The 17061-nt window shown below is 44.0% G+C and overlaps 1 protein-coding gene across 4 annotated transcripts in view; it reads left to right on the top strand.

Annotated features, from left to right (window-relative positions):
- Positions 1-9151, top strand: part of GPATCH8 (G-patch domain containing 8) — a 121710-nt gene extending 112559 nt beyond the window's left edge. For 3 of the 4 annotated variants that reach the window (XM_073607712.1, XM_073607710.1, XM_073607713.1), the window contains 2 exons: positions 3554-3684; positions 4581-9151. In XM_073607712.1, the coding sequence (XP_073463813.1) occupies positions 3554-3684; positions 4581-8148 (3699 nt within the window). In that variant the 3' untranslated portion in view covers positions 8149-9151. The remainder of the gene's footprint in view (positions 1-3553; positions 3685-4580) is intronic. The other variant, XM_073607711.1, reaches the window with a different exon arrangement.
- Positions 9152-17061: the final 7910 nt, after the last annotated feature.

Raw genomic sequence — 17061 nt, 5'->3', positions numbered from 1 at the left:
TCTCCCCTGTTGAGCTATTTTAGTCTAACGGGGAGACAGCCCCCCCCAGCCAGAACAACCCCAGTCAGTGCTCTGCCATTGGTTTATTGAACCATTTGGTCTGTGTGTACTAGGCTTAACGCCTGAAGTCAAGCCCACCCATCTGATGTTTCTTTCCCCAGCCAGAGCGCCCTTATTAGCAATAGAATGATGGAGCGAAGTATAAGAGGTGGGGCACAACTCAGAAGTCATGTTAAAAATAAATGAATGTAACATTAGAGAGGCACGGAGAAGAGACTTAGCTATAGCAGGCATGTTTTGGTGTGGGCTGTTGAACTGAAAGTTTTAATGAAAAATTGACATGCCCTTTAATTCAGTGTTCATATTTCACTATATACAGCATTTCCCACCCCACCAATTCAATTGTGCCTTGCTGTTAATGTTTACACTTTTTACTATTTTATTCTTACTATTTTTTGGTTTTGCACAGAGACTAATAGGTATAATACTGTTTAGAAAAATACCCACTGCATGGCGAGAAAGTTAAGTCCTAATTGGTGAAGTAATAAAGAAAATGGTCTAACCATTTAGAGCCCTTGCACACTGGGGCGGGGGGCGGCGTCGGCGGTAAAACGCCGCTATTATTAGCGTCGTTTTACCGTCGGTATGCGGCCGCTAGCGGGACGGTTTTACCCCCCGCTAGAGGCCGAGAAAGGGTTAAATACCACCGCAAAGCGCCTCTGCAGAGGCGCATTGCCGGCGGTATAGCCGCGCCGTCCCATTGATTTCAATGGGCAGGAGCGGTAAAGGAGCGGTGTACACACCGCTCCTTCACCGCTCCGAAGATGCTGCTGGCAGGACTTTTTTTACCGTCCTGCCAGCGCATCGCTCCAGTGTGCAAGCCCTCGGGGCTTGCACACTGGGATGACAGCAGCGGCACTTTCGGGGCGGTTTGCAGGCGCTATTATTAGCGCAATAGCGCCTGCAAACCGCCCCAGTGTGCAAGGGCTCTTATGGAAAGAATTGCTGCATAGCACCTGGGTCTAGGCTGTTTTTAAAAGTTCCTTGGAACTTGACTTTTGTCATAGTACAGCATACTATTTTTGAACGGATAATGGTTAAATTACTCAGCTTCATATTTGTTACGCAATAAGCTTTAAGATTTTGCTCGGCATGAATAAATGTCATGTAGGGAGTGCTTTTTTTCACTCCTTTAAAGTGAGCCTGCCCGAGAACTAGAGAGCAGCCATTTGCTGTTTTTATTTTTTTTTTTAACTTGCTACTTTCTCTGTCCTATCATTTTAGCTGCTTGTGAATCATGGTTGGCATGCTTTTTCTCATGGAGTCCTAAAGCCGTAGGATGACGACCATCAAATTATTATTATTAGAGAGGAAAAAAATTCAGTTTTTTAATGAAGCATTTAGTAAAATCCACATTTTATAAAACTAAAAACTAGGCAGTTTGTGTGATAGTAAAATTAAGTTTAGCTAATTTGCATAATTCGTAAACAAATTAAGTCTTGCATTGTGAAATGTGTGTAAATGGTTTTATGTAAGCATTTAGGTATTCCAACAGCTATTCTTTACAATTACAAACATACAGTATACCCAGCAGATTCAGCGCTCACTGGAAAAATCAGACCCACATGTCTGTAAATGCTTGTGTTACAGCCTCTCCTCCATGGATTCTCCAGATACTCGCAGGTGGCTGGGACCCTGTAAAGCATTACACCATTGATCAGCAGATCATGGGTGTAATGCAGAGCTCTTGCAGACTCCTGTGTAAGCTGTTTGGCACATTGGAAGGCCAATCAGTTGCATACTGACAGGAAGCATCAAGCTGTGGTAGTTCATTGAGAACTACAAGCCAACAGCCACAAAGGCTGCCGGACTTTGTAGTTTGCCATTCACGGAACTCTGTGAATGAGTAACGTGGCCACGGTGGAGCCCCACATGGCCACGTTCTCTGTAGAGAATGGCAGAGCACCAGAGAAGATGAACGCCTGTCACATTGGGGAAGTTTTGGGACCCCTTGATTACGAGTGTAACATGTTACAAAAGGTGAACTTCTCCCTTAAAGTAATTGTAAACCCTCATCTTTTAAAACAACCCACTCAGTTTAAATTAGGAATGAAAGGCAAAACCTATTTTGAATAGATATAAAAAAAGGGATTACATGCTCCGTTCTCATCTGCATAAGAGCTGAGGAGGAGAAACCGCATGGCACTGATCTTCCCTGTGAAAGGCTTTGCAGCGGGTGGGGGGCATGTCAGGACAAGTCTGGTCATTGGAGGGGAACAGGCTGAGTTTCCAGCACAGCTAGAGAACTGACCACGCTGTGTTTTGCTGCTTAGTGTGGTCAATTTTTAATAAGAAAGCAAAGAGACTGGTAGGAACACCAGGGTTTTCACACAAAGGAATCAATACAGGGAACAGCAGACTTTTTCATACGGGTACATGGTACATAGCAAGAATATGACATGTTGCATTTACTTATTTTTAAAACAAATTTAAAAACCAATACAAACACCAGCTGCAGCATGCCTGATGCAGTTTGTTTGACTTCTTCATCAAGGCACATTATGTTGGTTAAAGATGCTAGAGCTGGTGTTTTTGTAATTTTTTTTTTTTATTTAAAGTGAATCGGAGCAGTTCTTCCATCTTGGATGTGACCAAAGAGCTAGGACAAGGGGGAAAACTGCACAGAACAGTGGCTGTTGCTGGTGATTACCCGGAGAGCCAATGATGGGGAGGCTGCAACACCAAGCATTTGTAGACTTTCAAAAATGAGGTTCTGAGGTTTCCAGCGAGTGCTGAACCTGATGGGTATATCTTTGTAATTGAAAGAGTTGTTGTTGCAATACTATTAGGGTCTATACACATGGACCATTATATGCATTTTGTTATGCCCAGTGTAAATTTTCCCAATGCTCTCCTGCACCTGGGAAGCAGCATGTGCTATATACAGCCTGCTATAGAAGTGCATAGCTGTATGCAGACATTCACTCATAAACACTGATGCTTCTTTGTATGGGTATTTGCCTGTGCATGCGCATCCAGGGGTATTTCCTGAACATGGAAGTTTCCCTCATTATGGGTAGGCTAAGACGGCATGTGCAGCTCCCCAGGCATGGGAAAGCCCTGGGAAATTTACACGAGGCATAAAAAAATGCCTGTAACTGTCTTTGTGCATGAGTTTTTGGTAAGCTATGAGTGGCGGATGGATTTAAAAATCTATATCTGCAGTGTTGATATTCATGAATTCATCTTGGCATTGCTTCAGTGAACAAACGGGCTTACAGTACCTTTGGCAGAGTAGTGATCGAAAAGTGCATTAATAATTCTTCTGTAATTTTTACTTTAGTTTTTTTTTTTTTTTTTTTTTTTTTTTGTTTTTTTTTTTGTTTAACCAAGTATAATCGGGTTCAAAGCTTGACTTGAGGGAGCCTGTCAAACCTGGGCAATTTAAACTGGGCACATGATCTAATTGTACACAAGTAGATAACGAAAACCATGTGTCAAAATAAGGTCTGCAGATATGTTCAGCTAACACGGATTTTTATCCACATTGCAGAGGCTGAAGGATCTGAAGCAGCGAGAGTTTGCCCGCAATGTTTCTTCGCGGTCACGGAAGGATGAGCGCAAACAGGAGAAGGCATTACGACGTCTGCTTGAGCTGGCTGAGCAGAGGAAACAAGCAGAAAGGTAAAGTCTTTAAAACCAAAGGATTGGTCATTTTTTTGGGTTGCTCAGTAATATGCTCTGTGTATGTTAAATGCCAGGGTTTACCTTTTTTTAATACTTAAAGTAATATTAATGGTTCCGTTTTTAAATAACAAACCCGTTATACTTGCCTGCTCTGTGAAATGGTTTTGCACAGAACAGCCCTGATCCGCTTTTGGGTCCTCCCCCTTGACCAGTGCCCCCGATGGCAAGCCTCTTCCTGGGGGGGGCGCAGTGGTGCTTGCTCGTTCCTGAGCCCGCTCTATGCCTCCATAAGGCCGGCCCAACTCCCCGCTTTCTCCTCAATGGCTCCTGCTGCTGTCTTAGCCAATGAGGAGAGAGAGACCTGAGACATCAAAGGCTCCTGTGCACATCACTGGATTGAGAGGGGGCTCAAGTGAGTATTAGGGGGAACTGGGGAGGGGGGGGGGGAAGCAGCACACAGGTTTTTTACCTTTGAGCATAGAATGCATGAAGGTAAAAAAAAATCCTTCAGCCTTTGCAACTACTAAAAGAAATCTATACTGAACTTTAGACTTGAGATTTTGGTCTGTGCACCAGTGTTTTTAAGTGCTGTGTAAACACCATCAACCTGAAAAGGTGAACAGTGGTAACTGAGCAGCCCAGGTGACTGCTTTTGCACCTAAGATTGGCCGGATTGGTCTGCGTAGTATGTACAGTGTCCATAAAAAATTTAATCTTTAGGATATTTTATTCAAACTGACAATCCTTCTTTTTTTTTTTTTTTTTTTTTTTTTTAATAGTACAAGTTTGATGTAAAAGCCTTTTGTAGGTCCAGCATCTTTAATCTTATATGTAGTAGTCTTGCCAGTTTTGCGTTTCTATGAATTGGTAATTTATTTATTTATTTTTCCTAGTAGTGCTCCAGGGAGTGGCCCTAGGTTTAAAGCCATCACAGTTGCAGCGGATGAAGAAGGCACAGAAGATGAAGATATGCCAAGTTCAGCTGGCCAAGATAGCCCAAAACACATTCAGGAAGAAAAAACACTCCAGACGTTCTCTGCCCCAACTCAACCAACAGCTACAACAGGAGTTACTTTTGGTTTTAAAAGTCCAGCTAGTGCCTCGCTACTCCAGAAGGTGGGCTTCTCTTTTTCCTTTGCCAAGAAAACTCCATTGAAGCTGGAGTCGGCAGCTGTCTTTAAGGACCACGGTGAGGAAGTGGGAGTAATCGAGGAAGAGAAGGAAGAAGACAAAACCTCTACTGAGATTTTAAGCATGGTAAAAAGTCCAGTGGAAGCAGAGTGCAGCAAAGAAAGTGAAATCAAAGTGGAGGAAGAGGAAGGTCAGGGAGATGATGGCTGCTCTCTCGCTAGCACCTTATCCAAACTTAAAAAGATGAAACGAGAGGAAAGATGTGCTCAAGCAGGGGAGCCAGAGTATTATCACTACATGCCACCTGCTCATTGCAAGGTGAAGCCCAACTTTCAGTTTCTACTTTTCATGAGGTCTACAGAGCAAACACAGATTGAGTGCGAACCTTCAAAAGAAGAGAAGAAACAGGCTGCTCCGAGCAAGGCCAAGCCTTCAAAACAGACAGAAAGTAAAGGGGAGAAGAGCATAGTTGGTGATGGAAAGGCAACTCAGGCAGCAGAAAGCATTGCTTCTCCAAGTTTACCTAAGGCAGAGAAGAAAGAGACTGATGAAGGCAAAGAAAAGCCTAACACCAATTTAAATGAAGACCCTCCTAAGAAATCCCCAACGCCTGCGAAAGAACAGCCAGAGCATCCAAAACACCCAACTGGTCCTTTTTTTCCAGTTTTAAGCAAAGATGAGAGCACAACCCTGCAGTGGCCCACTGAGCTCCTCATATTCACCCAAGCAGAGCCTTCAATCTCCTACAGCTGTAACCCTTTATACTTTGACTTCAAGCTTTCCCGGAACAAAGATGGCAAAGGAAAGCTGGCTGGCAAGACGAAAGACAGCCCAGGCACTAGCAAAGATGGCCTACCTCCCACTGAAGCAAATAAAGAACACCTTATCGCAGTAAAGAAGGAAGGCATCACTCTGGCACTTACATGTGGTACTCCGTCAAAGGCTTCCTCAGCACCTCTTGGTGATCTAAAACCTGAATCCATTGAAGAAGAGAACAAAGAATCAACAGGGAAGTCTCATAAGCATAAAAAGAAAAAAAAGCACAAGAAAAGCAGCAAACGCAAGCGGAAACACAAAGAAGGAGATGAGGGGTCAGAGCAGAAAACGAAGAAGAGGAAGAAACATAAGCACAAGAAGTCAAAGGGTTCCTCCAAAACAGTGTTAAAGGTAGAGTCTGAGCCTAGTCCATCTCCTGCCTTGAAAAGCCACACTAAAGAGTTAGGCATGCAAAAGTCTGGAAATAAAGAGGACAGTACTGGGAGCGTCACTACAAAAAAGGACCTTCTTGCTTCCTCCAAAGAGCCTGAAAACAAAAAGTCTAAAACAGAACTTAAACCATCACTCCCACCTCCTGCTACTGTCCCGTCATCTTCATCTCACAGAAATACACCCAACAAGGCAAGAAGCCGACACAGTAGTGGTGAATATGACAGTGAAGATGATGCAGGAAGGAAAAAATCCACCTCTAGATCTAGTGATGAGTATGATTCTACTAGTGACCGCTCCAGAAGTCGATCAAGGTCTGGAAAGAGACGACGGTCCTCCTCATCCAGTTCAGGTGGCTCCACAGATAGAAGTCGATACAGTCACAATCGAAGTTATTCAGACAGTGACTACAGTGATTACAGCAGTGGGTCAAGGCGGCGATCCAAAAGGCGGTCACCGGGTTCAGACTCTGATTCTGTAGCTTCTAAGAGACATTCCACTAGGCATAAATACTCCTCCTCTGACTACAGTCACAGTCGTTCTAGAAGTAGAAGCCGATCAAGAGGAAGTAGGAGCCGAGGCAGAGGGAGGTCTAGCAGTAGTAGCCGAAGTCGAAGTAAGAGGAGAAGTCGCAGCATGACAGGTCACAGTTGGAAGCGTAGTCGCAGTTATAGTAGAGACCGGAGCACAAGCGCTCGCAGTCATTCTGGGAAAGGATCACGTGGGCGAGACAGCGTAGATAGCCGTCTAGGTGGTAGGCGAGACTTTAATCGTTCTAAGATATACCGTTCTCAGTCTCCACATTTTACTCGCTCTGGAAGCCGGAGAGAGGAGAGTCGATCAGAACCAAAAGGAACAAGCAGCTCCAACCAGCCACATAGGAGCACTGAAAAGGACTCTTTCCGATGTTCTCTAACAGCTAAACAGCTGCTTGAGAAAATTCAGTCACGGCGTTTGGAAAAGGCAGCAGGCTCCACAGAGGATGGAACCTCAAAGCCAGGAGCTAAAGTAAAGGATCCACCTCAGGGATATTTTGGCCCCAAGTTACCACCTGCTCTTGGCAATAAAACTGCACAACTGCCTATGATAGGCAAATTGCCAGCAGGATCTAAAGTCACAGGCCTGCAGAAAGTGGAGAACGATTCAGGTGGGATCTCTGTTACTGTAGATGGGGAGAAGGACAAAGACACTAAGCTTTCTTTACAGGTGGACAGTACTCAACCACCGGACAATACTCCACTGCCTGAGCCACCTGCACCAACTGCAGAACATCTGCCAACAGAGGGCACTGTCTTTCAGCCGCCTCCTCCAGAGTTTGCAGAAGGTGCTTTACCACAACCTTTAGGCAATGGTAGTCTTCCCTTTCCACCTATTCATGGAAGGATGATGCCGCCACCACCTGAGGGTGAATTTTTTCCCCCATCAGCATACCCACCTATTGCAATGGATTCAAATGCCCCCCGTCCAGAAGGTGAAGATGAAGAGGAGGGGGTGGAGGAAGAAGAGGACGACGAGGGCTCTCTGGCACCTCTGGAGAGCCAGCCTATCACTTTCACGCCTGAAGAAATGGAGAAGTACAGTAAGCTACAGCAAGCGGCCCAGCAGCATATACAGCAACAGCTTTTGGCCAAGCAGGTCAAAAGTTTCCCAGGAGGGGCAATTCCACAAGCCCTACAGCCTGCAACACCTTCCCTTCAGCCTATTCACATTCAGCAAGCACCACCTCCAGTGTCTGCTGCCTCCATAACCACTATGCAGCATGCCATCCTTCAGCATGCAGCAGCTGCTGCAGCCATCGGCATCCCACCCCACCCACAGTCTTTGGCCCAAGTTCATCACATCCCTCAGCCTCATCTAGGACCTTTCTCACTCTCCCACCTCACCCACTCTCTAATCCCAGCCCACCCAGCTGCTTTCCTAGCTAGCCACCCCATACACATAATCCCAGCTTCTGCCCTCCATCATGCTGGACCTCTCACGCTTCACCATCTACCCCATGCCCTCTACCCAACTCTGTTTGCTCCTCGGCAAGCCTCAGCAGCTACAGCTTTGCATCTGCACCCTCTGCTTCACCCCATCTTTTCAGGCCAGGACCTGCAACACCCTCCTAGTCATGGGACATGAGACAACCTTCATGAACTTGACAACTGTACCAGATTTTGGCACTAAAGAGGGGCATTAAAGCTGCAAAGGGCAATGAATGCAGTACAAAGACGTTGTGCCCTATTGGAGGGGTGATGACACTTTGGCCTACACTGCTAAGTCTGTTCCTTGTTTTAGGTTCCCATATCTTCCATTTTAGTTCAACTTTAAGGAAGGGGGGATTATTCACTTGTGTATACCTTCTAAAGTCACAATTTTTTAATTTTTTTTTTTATTTTCAGTGTAGTTACCAGGAGTCTGTCAGCACCACCGCTTAGAAGTTGAAATCCTAAAAGTGAAGGTCTCCAGTAATGGGATGTTCACTTGTAGTCTTGATCACACATGAAGCTAGGGCAGTGACACAGCCCACAAAGGCTTTGAGATTATAAATTCACCCTCATCAGACGTGGGTGCTTACCTTTGGGATGGTAAAACCATTCTATATATGTTTTGTTGTGTATTTAACTTTTTGGCAGGGACTGCATTCTAAGTACAAAACTGGTCACTTGACCTGGGTTATAGCATTAATCCAGAAGGGGGGCATTCTACATGAAGGTGGGTCTTCTCCTGACACTATTTCCCAAGTGATTATTTTCTGTATAGAATAGGCCACTGGCAGAAATGGACAGTTGCTTCTCTGCAATGATGTCAACCCAAATCATGATGTTGAGGATGCAGCGATGGAACAAGTCTGAAAAGAAGATTTAAAAAGGCATCTGCACTCTGTATCATATTTTCTTCTTGCTGTAGTGTATATTAAACCGAAAGGGCAAAAGTATAGTTTTTAACTAGTTTGCAAAAAAAAAAAAAAAAAAACTTTCTGCTGCTGTGGCATGTATATTTTATCAGATTTTTTTTTTTGACGTTTCTATGTATGATACAACTGTACAAAAAAGTAATAAAAGAGATAACCTTACAGGTTTGGAGAAAAATCCATGTAATATTATACGAAGGACTAATAAAAGAACAAAAGATTTGTGTTAAATTCCTTGTGATATTTTGCATTGATAGAAAATATGTGCCAGGAAAATTACATGCAAGTGTTGAAGCCAGGGTGCCAGCCAGGTAAGTTCCATTTTTAGAAGGTACGATCTGGTTTGTCTAATGACAGGTTTATGGTTTCCTTTTATTTAGAACAAGGCTGATATTTAGTGGGAGACCATTACATTATTAGACCAGTAATAATTTTAGAATAGTCAAAAGCATCTACTTCCTCGACTGAGTGTCTGACTAGAGATGACTCCTGGATCAGCTTGCCCTGCAGCCTCTCATCTAGTGACTGCAGCAGTCCATAACAGACTAACAGCTTAAGCCCCTTCCACACGGGGCTCGCTCTGGTCCGCCTGCTCAGCGGGAATCTGTCTGCTAATCCCTGCTGAGCAGGCGGATTGTTGGTCTGTGTCCGCTCTGCATGACCCCAACCCAGCCCGTTCTCTAAGGGAGGTCAGATATAAATGGACCGCCTGTCTGTTTACATCCGCCTGCCAGATGGATGGAGAATGGATCCCCATCTGCCTTTACCGGATAGCATCGGATGCTGGTGGATGTCAACGGACACATGTCCGTTGCCTCGCTCCAGAGAGGAGACTGGAGGGTCTGATCGGGTCCTCTTGAAAAACTGACAGGTGGACCCAATCGGTCCGCTAGTGTGAAAGGGGCCTTAGGAAAAATTACTGGACTGGAGCTGCAGCATGAACCATACTGTAGAAAATTTTTGATCTTCAACCTTTTAGCTGTTTACTTCCCCCATACACATTCATATTTTTTTATTTTTATTTTTTGGCATGCAGTGAGAGTTGAAGTAACCACCTAAGATGACTGATCTGGCAGCTCAGATTTCAAGCATAGTAATTTGGCAGGCAAACTTTGTCCCACTGTTATGGTTTCCCTCAAGATAAGGTTGTACTTGAAATATCTGTGCCTTGCCTCCCTTTATCCTAAACTCAAATACTTGTGTTAAAATGCTTGCATTATATGGGCATTCATGTTTATGGTTAAAGGTGGCTTAAGGGTCTTCAGCTGGTTGGGTTGTGTCTGCACTTTTAATATGCTCAGGTGTCAGTCTGTTGTAGCATTTGGGAGCAGGAGACAACCAACTGCACAGAACAGAGATGGGTTCTTTTAAAAGATGAGCAGTAGTGAGTGGAAAAAAAATGTGCAAACCAGCAATGTTTACTGGTCAAGTTAGGAATTATCAAAGCTGAACTTTGACAAAGTTTAATGCCCTATTTCTTCTCCATTGAGGGACACAGTCTTAAATCTTCAGGTTATACTATTGTCTACAAGAGGATTGGATGTTGGCAATCAGGCAAACCCCTCCTACAACTAGAATGCCCCAGTGTTTTTGTTTTGTTTTTTTGCTAGTGTCCTAGGATTATTAGATGTCCTTTCTTCAGCACTCCTGTTTCTTGCTAGCACTTGGATGAATTACATCTGCTTCTACCAGCTGTGTTTTGTGAATATTTAAGGCGTTGCACCTATACATTGCTCTATCACACTTGGTTACAGCATGTCTGATTCAGACAGCTCTGGGGCTGCTCTCTGCCTGGTGGTTCTGATGATTGCAGCGTGGAGTCATGTTGCACCTCTGCTCTTAGAATTTATCCCTTCCTCTGAATTTTCTTTAGCCCCATTGCGTAGTTGGCGAGGTTGAAAAAAGACATAAGTCCAACCTGTGTGTGCTTCAGGTTTTATGTCAATATTACATTGTATATCCCTGTATGTTGTGGTCGTTTAGGTGCCTATTTAGTATTTTTTTTTTTTTTTTTTTTAATCTATGCTCGCTACTGAAACCACTGCCTGTGGAAGAGAATTCCACATCCTTACCGCTCCTACGGTAAAGAACCCTCTACACAGTTTAAGGTTAAACTGCTTTTCATCTAATTTTAGTGAATGGCTGTGTGTCTTAACTTTCCTTGCACGGGAAAGTCTTATCCCTATTGTGGGGAGACCAGTATTTGTACATGGAAATTCTATCCCCTCTCAAGCGTCTCTTCTCCAGAGAGAATAAATTCAGTGCTTGTAATCTTTCCTTATAACTAAGGTCCTCCAGTCCCTTAATTGGCTTTGTTACCCTTCTCTGGACCCTCTCCAGTTCCAGCACATCCTGAGGACTGAAGCCCAGAACTGGATGGCATACTCCAGGTGTGGCTGGACCAGAGTCTTGTAGAGTGGGAGTATTATCCTTTTATGTCTGGAGTTAATCCCCCTTTTAATGCCTGTCCCTGTTCTGTTGGCTTTGGTTGCAGCAGCTTGGCAAAGGCTATTTTTCATCCTAGATTCTCCCAGAGGTTCTTTCTCCCCCCCCCCCCCCCCTCAGTGAGTAGATTTACATTCATATTTTTGGCACCCAAATGCATTTTTACATTTTTCTACATTAAACATCATTTGCCATGTAGTTGCCCACCCCATTAATTTGTTCAGATCTTCTTGCAAGGTTTCCACATCCTGTGGAGAAATTATTGTCCTGCTTAGCATCGTCAGCAAATACTGAGATTGAGCTGTTTATCCCATCCTCCGACAGAACACTGGGGGACCCCACTTTCCACACCAGACCATTCCGAGTACTCTCCATTTATCCCCACCCTCTGAACTCTCCCCTGTAGCCAGTTTTCAATCCATGTACTCACCCTTTGGTCCAGACCTTAGTTTGTACAGTAAACGTTTATGGGGAACTGTATCAAATGCCTTTGCAAAATCCAGATACACCATGTCTCCGTGCCTTCCTTTTGTCTAGATGGCAGTTCACCTCCTCATAGAAGGTTAATAGATTGGTTTGGCAAGAACGATTCTTCATGAATCCATGCTGAATATTGCTAATGATACTGTTTTCATTATTAAAATCTTGTATATAATTCCTTATTATCCCCTCCCAAGAAATACTATTGCATACTATTGACATTAGGCTAACTGGTCTATAGTTCCCAGGGATAAATCTTGGTCCTTTTTTAAATATTGGTGCTACGTTGGCTATTCTCCAATCAGCTGGTACCATACTGGTCAGACTGTTTGTAAAAAAATAAGAACAATGGTCTGGCAATCACTTGACTGAGTTCCTTAAGGACCCTCGGGTGCAAGCCATTTGGTCCCGGTGACTTTTTAATGTTACGTTTTGCAAGTCTATTCCATCCTCTGTTAGCCATGTGGGTGCTTCCTGTGATGTCATAGGGATAAACATTGCAGTTTTGATTACTGAAGCCCCCCGTTTCCCTTGTGAATACTGAGGTGAGTAAATTCAAAACCTTCTCCATCCTTTGTAACCAGATTCCCTTCATTCTTTATGGGGCCAATATGATCTGACCTCCCTTACTATTTATATACTTAAAGAATTTATTGGGATTTTTTTTTTTTTTTTTTACTCTCCTCCGCTATGTGCCTTTTCATGTTCTATTTTAGCCGCCCCGATTGCACCCTTACATTTCTTATTGCATACTTTGTAAAGTTGGAATGCTGATAATGACATCTCAGCCTTGTATTTTTTTGAAGGCCTTCTTTTGCTTTTATATGCTTTTTTTTTTACGTTGGTGTTAAGCTACCCAGGACTTTTATTAGCTCTTTTTAATTTATTTCCCTTTGGGATGTACTGGCTAATATCCTTATTTAATGTGGTCTTAAAGCACACCTATTTTATCTCTGTGTTCATTTTTCCTGGGATTTTATCCCATTTAATATCTTCTAGCAAGGAGCGTAGTTTATGGAAGTTCGCTCTTTTGAACTTCCGTGTCTTTGTATTCCCCTTATGTTGACCTGTGATCGCGGCTTCCTAAATTGTCCTGTATTTCCACATCTGTGATCAGTTCTGTATTGTTCGTAATCAGTAGGTCTAGTAACGCTTTGTTTCTTGGTGCATTTACCATCTGACCCATGAAAATTTGTCTTGCAAGACATTTAGGCAATGGCAAGCTTTAGATGAATGCACGGTTCCTCCGCCCAGTCTGTTGGGATAATTTTAAAATCCCCCATTATGACACGTCCCATCCTTGCTGCCATTCCAAACTGTGATAGATCTGCCGCCCCCTCCTCCCTCTGGTTAGGGGGGGGGGGGGTCTATAGCATACTCCCCAGTATTACTTTCCCCTTTGTTTCCTCCCCGTGTAGCTCTACTCATAAGGATTCTGCCTCCTCCCTTGGTGATATGTCGTCCCTCACATTCACTTGTACATTGTTTTTTGATATACGGGCATACCTCTTCTCCCCCCCTCCGGATCTCTGCGATTATAGGGAATACCCTTGAATAGTTACCAGCTAATCGTGAGCGTTGATGAACCAAGTCTCTGAATTTCCCACAAAATCGTACAATAGCAGCTCTAGTTCTCCCATCTTGTCTGCCAGACTCCTGGCATTAGTGAACAAGCCACGTTGTTTTGTCCGGGCGCATCTGCTTATTGGGTGTTCTGAGGTTGCAAATAGGACTTGTTACTATACATACCTCGAGTTTAGGTGCTTTAGTCAACCAACTACTAATGCCCCCAATAATACCCTCTGAAATTTGTTCCACACTGGCTATCTCTACATCTAAAAAGCACCTCTAACTTATTGGCCATCTTCTCTCCAGGCCAATCTGCACCTTCCCCATTTAGGTGCAGTCCGTCCCTGCTAAAGAGATGGTAACCGACTGAGATGTCGACCCTGTTCTCCAGGAACCTGAACCCCTCTTTTCTACACCAGCTCCTCGGCCACTTGTTTACTTCCCTAAACTGCTGCCTCTCTGGTGTGGCTTGGGTTACGGTAGTATTTCTGAGAATATTGCCTTGGAGGTCCTAATCAGTTTAGCTCCTAGGTCCCTAAAAAAAAAAAAAAAAAAAAACCATAACGTGCACCATGACAGCTGGGTCTTCCCCAGCCCCTCACAGTAATCTGTCCACCTGATCCGTGATGTGCCGTACCGAGTGCCTGGTAGATAACATACAGTTCGGTGCTTCAGGTCTTGAATCTTGTGACAGATTGCCCTCTCTGTACTTCTGAGAATGGAGTCCCCTACTACCAGAATATCTTTCATTTCTCTTGTCTTTACCCCCACCCTCACTGGAGGAGTTTTTCCCCAGGCAGCTAGGGGCGTCATTGTGCTCCAGCAATGCTGGTCTCTGATTGGTTTCTGCAATATCGCGCAAGGGGGCGTATGTATTGGGATGTTCCAGCCCAGGATTGGGCTTTCTGAATCTTTCCCCCCTCTACCCTTTCCTGACTGTCACCTATCTACTCTGCTCCTTGCACCTCTTTGTCTCCACCTGCCTCTTTGGCCCCCGCCGGGTACAATCCCAACTCTACTTTGCTTCCCTAAATTCAGGACCTGGGCTTCCAGGGAAACATCTTGCGTTTTGCGCAGCAGTATTTGCCCTCGATCAGATGATCAAGGAACGCATACATGCTGCAAGATGTACACTGAGTCGCATCTTGATACCTGCCACCGTTCACCGTACTAATTTAATGGGGGATTGGGAATTATGCTCTGTCCAATTAACAACTAGCTTCCTGACACTAGTACTCAGACCACACTGGTACTCACAGCACATTAGGTGATCCTCTTCCCTTTTGGCTGAGATAATTACCGTGGTCATGGAAGAGTTTGAGCTATATCATCAAGTTATTTGTTGACTCTGATCCTCGGTGACGTCTTCTGTAGATTATCTAATTTGACAATGGCCCTAGCAGCCTGCCTTAAGGTACTTAAAATGACACTAAACAATATCCTTATTTTCCCCAAATTATCCATCGCAGCTACTAAATTTGCCTGGTAATCTATTGTTCCTGAAATTGTTTCTTACTGTGTTTTTCTGCTTCTTGTAACGTTCTCTTCTGAGCTCTCAAACCTCTCCTTTTCTCTCCCTCACTTCCAATTGTTTGAAACAAGCAATACACTGCTCTTTGCATACTACAAACCTAATAGTCCCTAGTCCATCTTTGGGGCAAGCAAGAGAAGATGGCTATGTTCCTATGTACAGTGGGACCATGGAGACTGAGTATAGCCAGCCTCTCTAAACAGGAAGTCAAGTCACAGCAACAAAGACAAGAAATGGTACTTTCTAGGCTTAGAGCGATAGAAGGTACTTTTTAGAGGTAACAATTCTTACTTGAATTTTATTCCCCACCCAAGTTTAGGGTCACTTTAATATTGTCTTAGAGGACATGCCTGTCCTTAAGGACCCCACCTATAAGCAGCTGAAAAGCCTTTCTAGGACTCCTTTTGACTCCTACCCTTCACCTGATCCTTAGTACTTTCTCAAACCATGTCTGACTGGTCATAATCCATTTTAAAGAGATGTAACTACTGCTGCATTTGATCCATTGTTTAAAGGGGTTGTAAAGCTTCATCATTCTGTTTGTTTAAAATGATAAACATGTTATACTTACCTTCTCTGTGCAAAGGTTTTGCACAAAGAACTACCGAACCTCCTCTTCTGGGGTTCTCCAGTGACACTCTTCCTCCTAGGAGGCTTCTGCTTTCTATGGTGGCATAGGTGCAGGCTGCATATAATCCACAGTAGTGTCCCATCAAATGAAGAAGAAAAATTAAATAAAATTAAGTAGTGACTCCAAATCACCCATAAATAATCAAAGTCCGAGTGATAAACAATGATAAATCCGTGATAACCAAAGAAGATCCACCACCGGAAATAGAGGGGGGTTACTTCTTACTGAATGGCCATGATCCCCCACTACAGAGGATCACAGCAGGCAGGTAAACTTTAAACAGGCTCTGAGAACTTCTATCAGCATCCACTAGGGGTCATCACACCGTCAGCAACAACAGCAGCAGAACTCGTAGCAGAGATACACCATGTACTTTATCGAAATGTCTCGAAACAGGGTGCTTATTGGGAGTCTCAGCCTGCGTATAAAATGAGTTCTCACTCATTTAGCCACTTCTTCTTAGAACCATTATAGTCCCAGCTGTGTGTCAACAATTCTCATCTCACTTCACTCTCAGCGGTCTCCAACCGGCCAGTCTGTGTTTTGCAGCCAGACTTCTTGCGTCAAAGTACCCCGATTAGTAGGTCTTACCCTAGTAATAGAATGAAAGATCCTGTGTCTCAACCAACAGGTCATGTCCCAAGTCAAGTTTTGCTCTCTGTCGCCTTAGGTTTTCAATTCTAATCTTCCTGTGTCACTGAATAGATTAGCAGAACAGATCCTTCAACAGAACAGGGTCTTCAAGTGCAAAATGTCTGCCCTAGTTCCTGTGACAGAACGGCTTGGGGTGTTTTCTCTAACTGGTTTACTATTTTCTGAAATCCATAGGGGTCATCTGCCCCATCATGGATCTCAAAGCACTTAATGTCTGCATTAGGGACCAGAAACTCCACATGGAATCCTCCAAATCTGCTATACTACACCCCCCCCCCCCCAACCAAGGAGGCTTTCTGGTTTTCATAGACACAATGCTTATATTCATGTCTCCATCTTTTCTTGCATATCAGTGATTCCTATGCTTTACGGTGGAGCTCATGCACTGCCACTTTATAGCCTTGTAAACACCTTGGGTATTCAATTAGGTGCTGACCACAATATTTGCCCTGCTGCGTTCTCATGGCACCCCCATTGTAGCATACATAGACTTCAACAGGGGGTCACCTAGCTAGGGACATATTTGTGCAGGCTTTACAGCTATGTAGATGAATCCTAAATCTTTAGGAATTGCCAACTGGAAAAGACTCCAGTAACACACAGTGATGTGCAAACTGTGAGAACTTCTCAGCCAGGGTACTTTCTTTTTTTTTATATAAAAAAAAAAAAAAAAAAAAAAAAGACTGATCCCAGATTTGTCATCCCAAATGGACCCTGAATGGCTGTATCGGCTTCTTCTTCCAACTCTATGTGGCTCAGGTAGACCATTGTTCACGCTTTAAGGTCTCAAGGATTGGGTCCAACCCTTTCCTGTCAATGCACACTCTACTA

Source organism: Aquarana catesbeiana, linkage group LG12, assembly GCF_042186555.1.
Source record: "Aquarana catesbeiana isolate 2022-GZ linkage group LG12, ASM4218655v1, whole genome shotgun sequence".
Classification (NCBI taxonomy): domain Eukaryota; kingdom Metazoa; phylum Chordata; class Amphibia; order Anura; family Ranidae; genus Aquarana; species Aquarana catesbeiana.
This window is presented reverse-complemented; position numbering and strand designations above follow the sequence as displayed.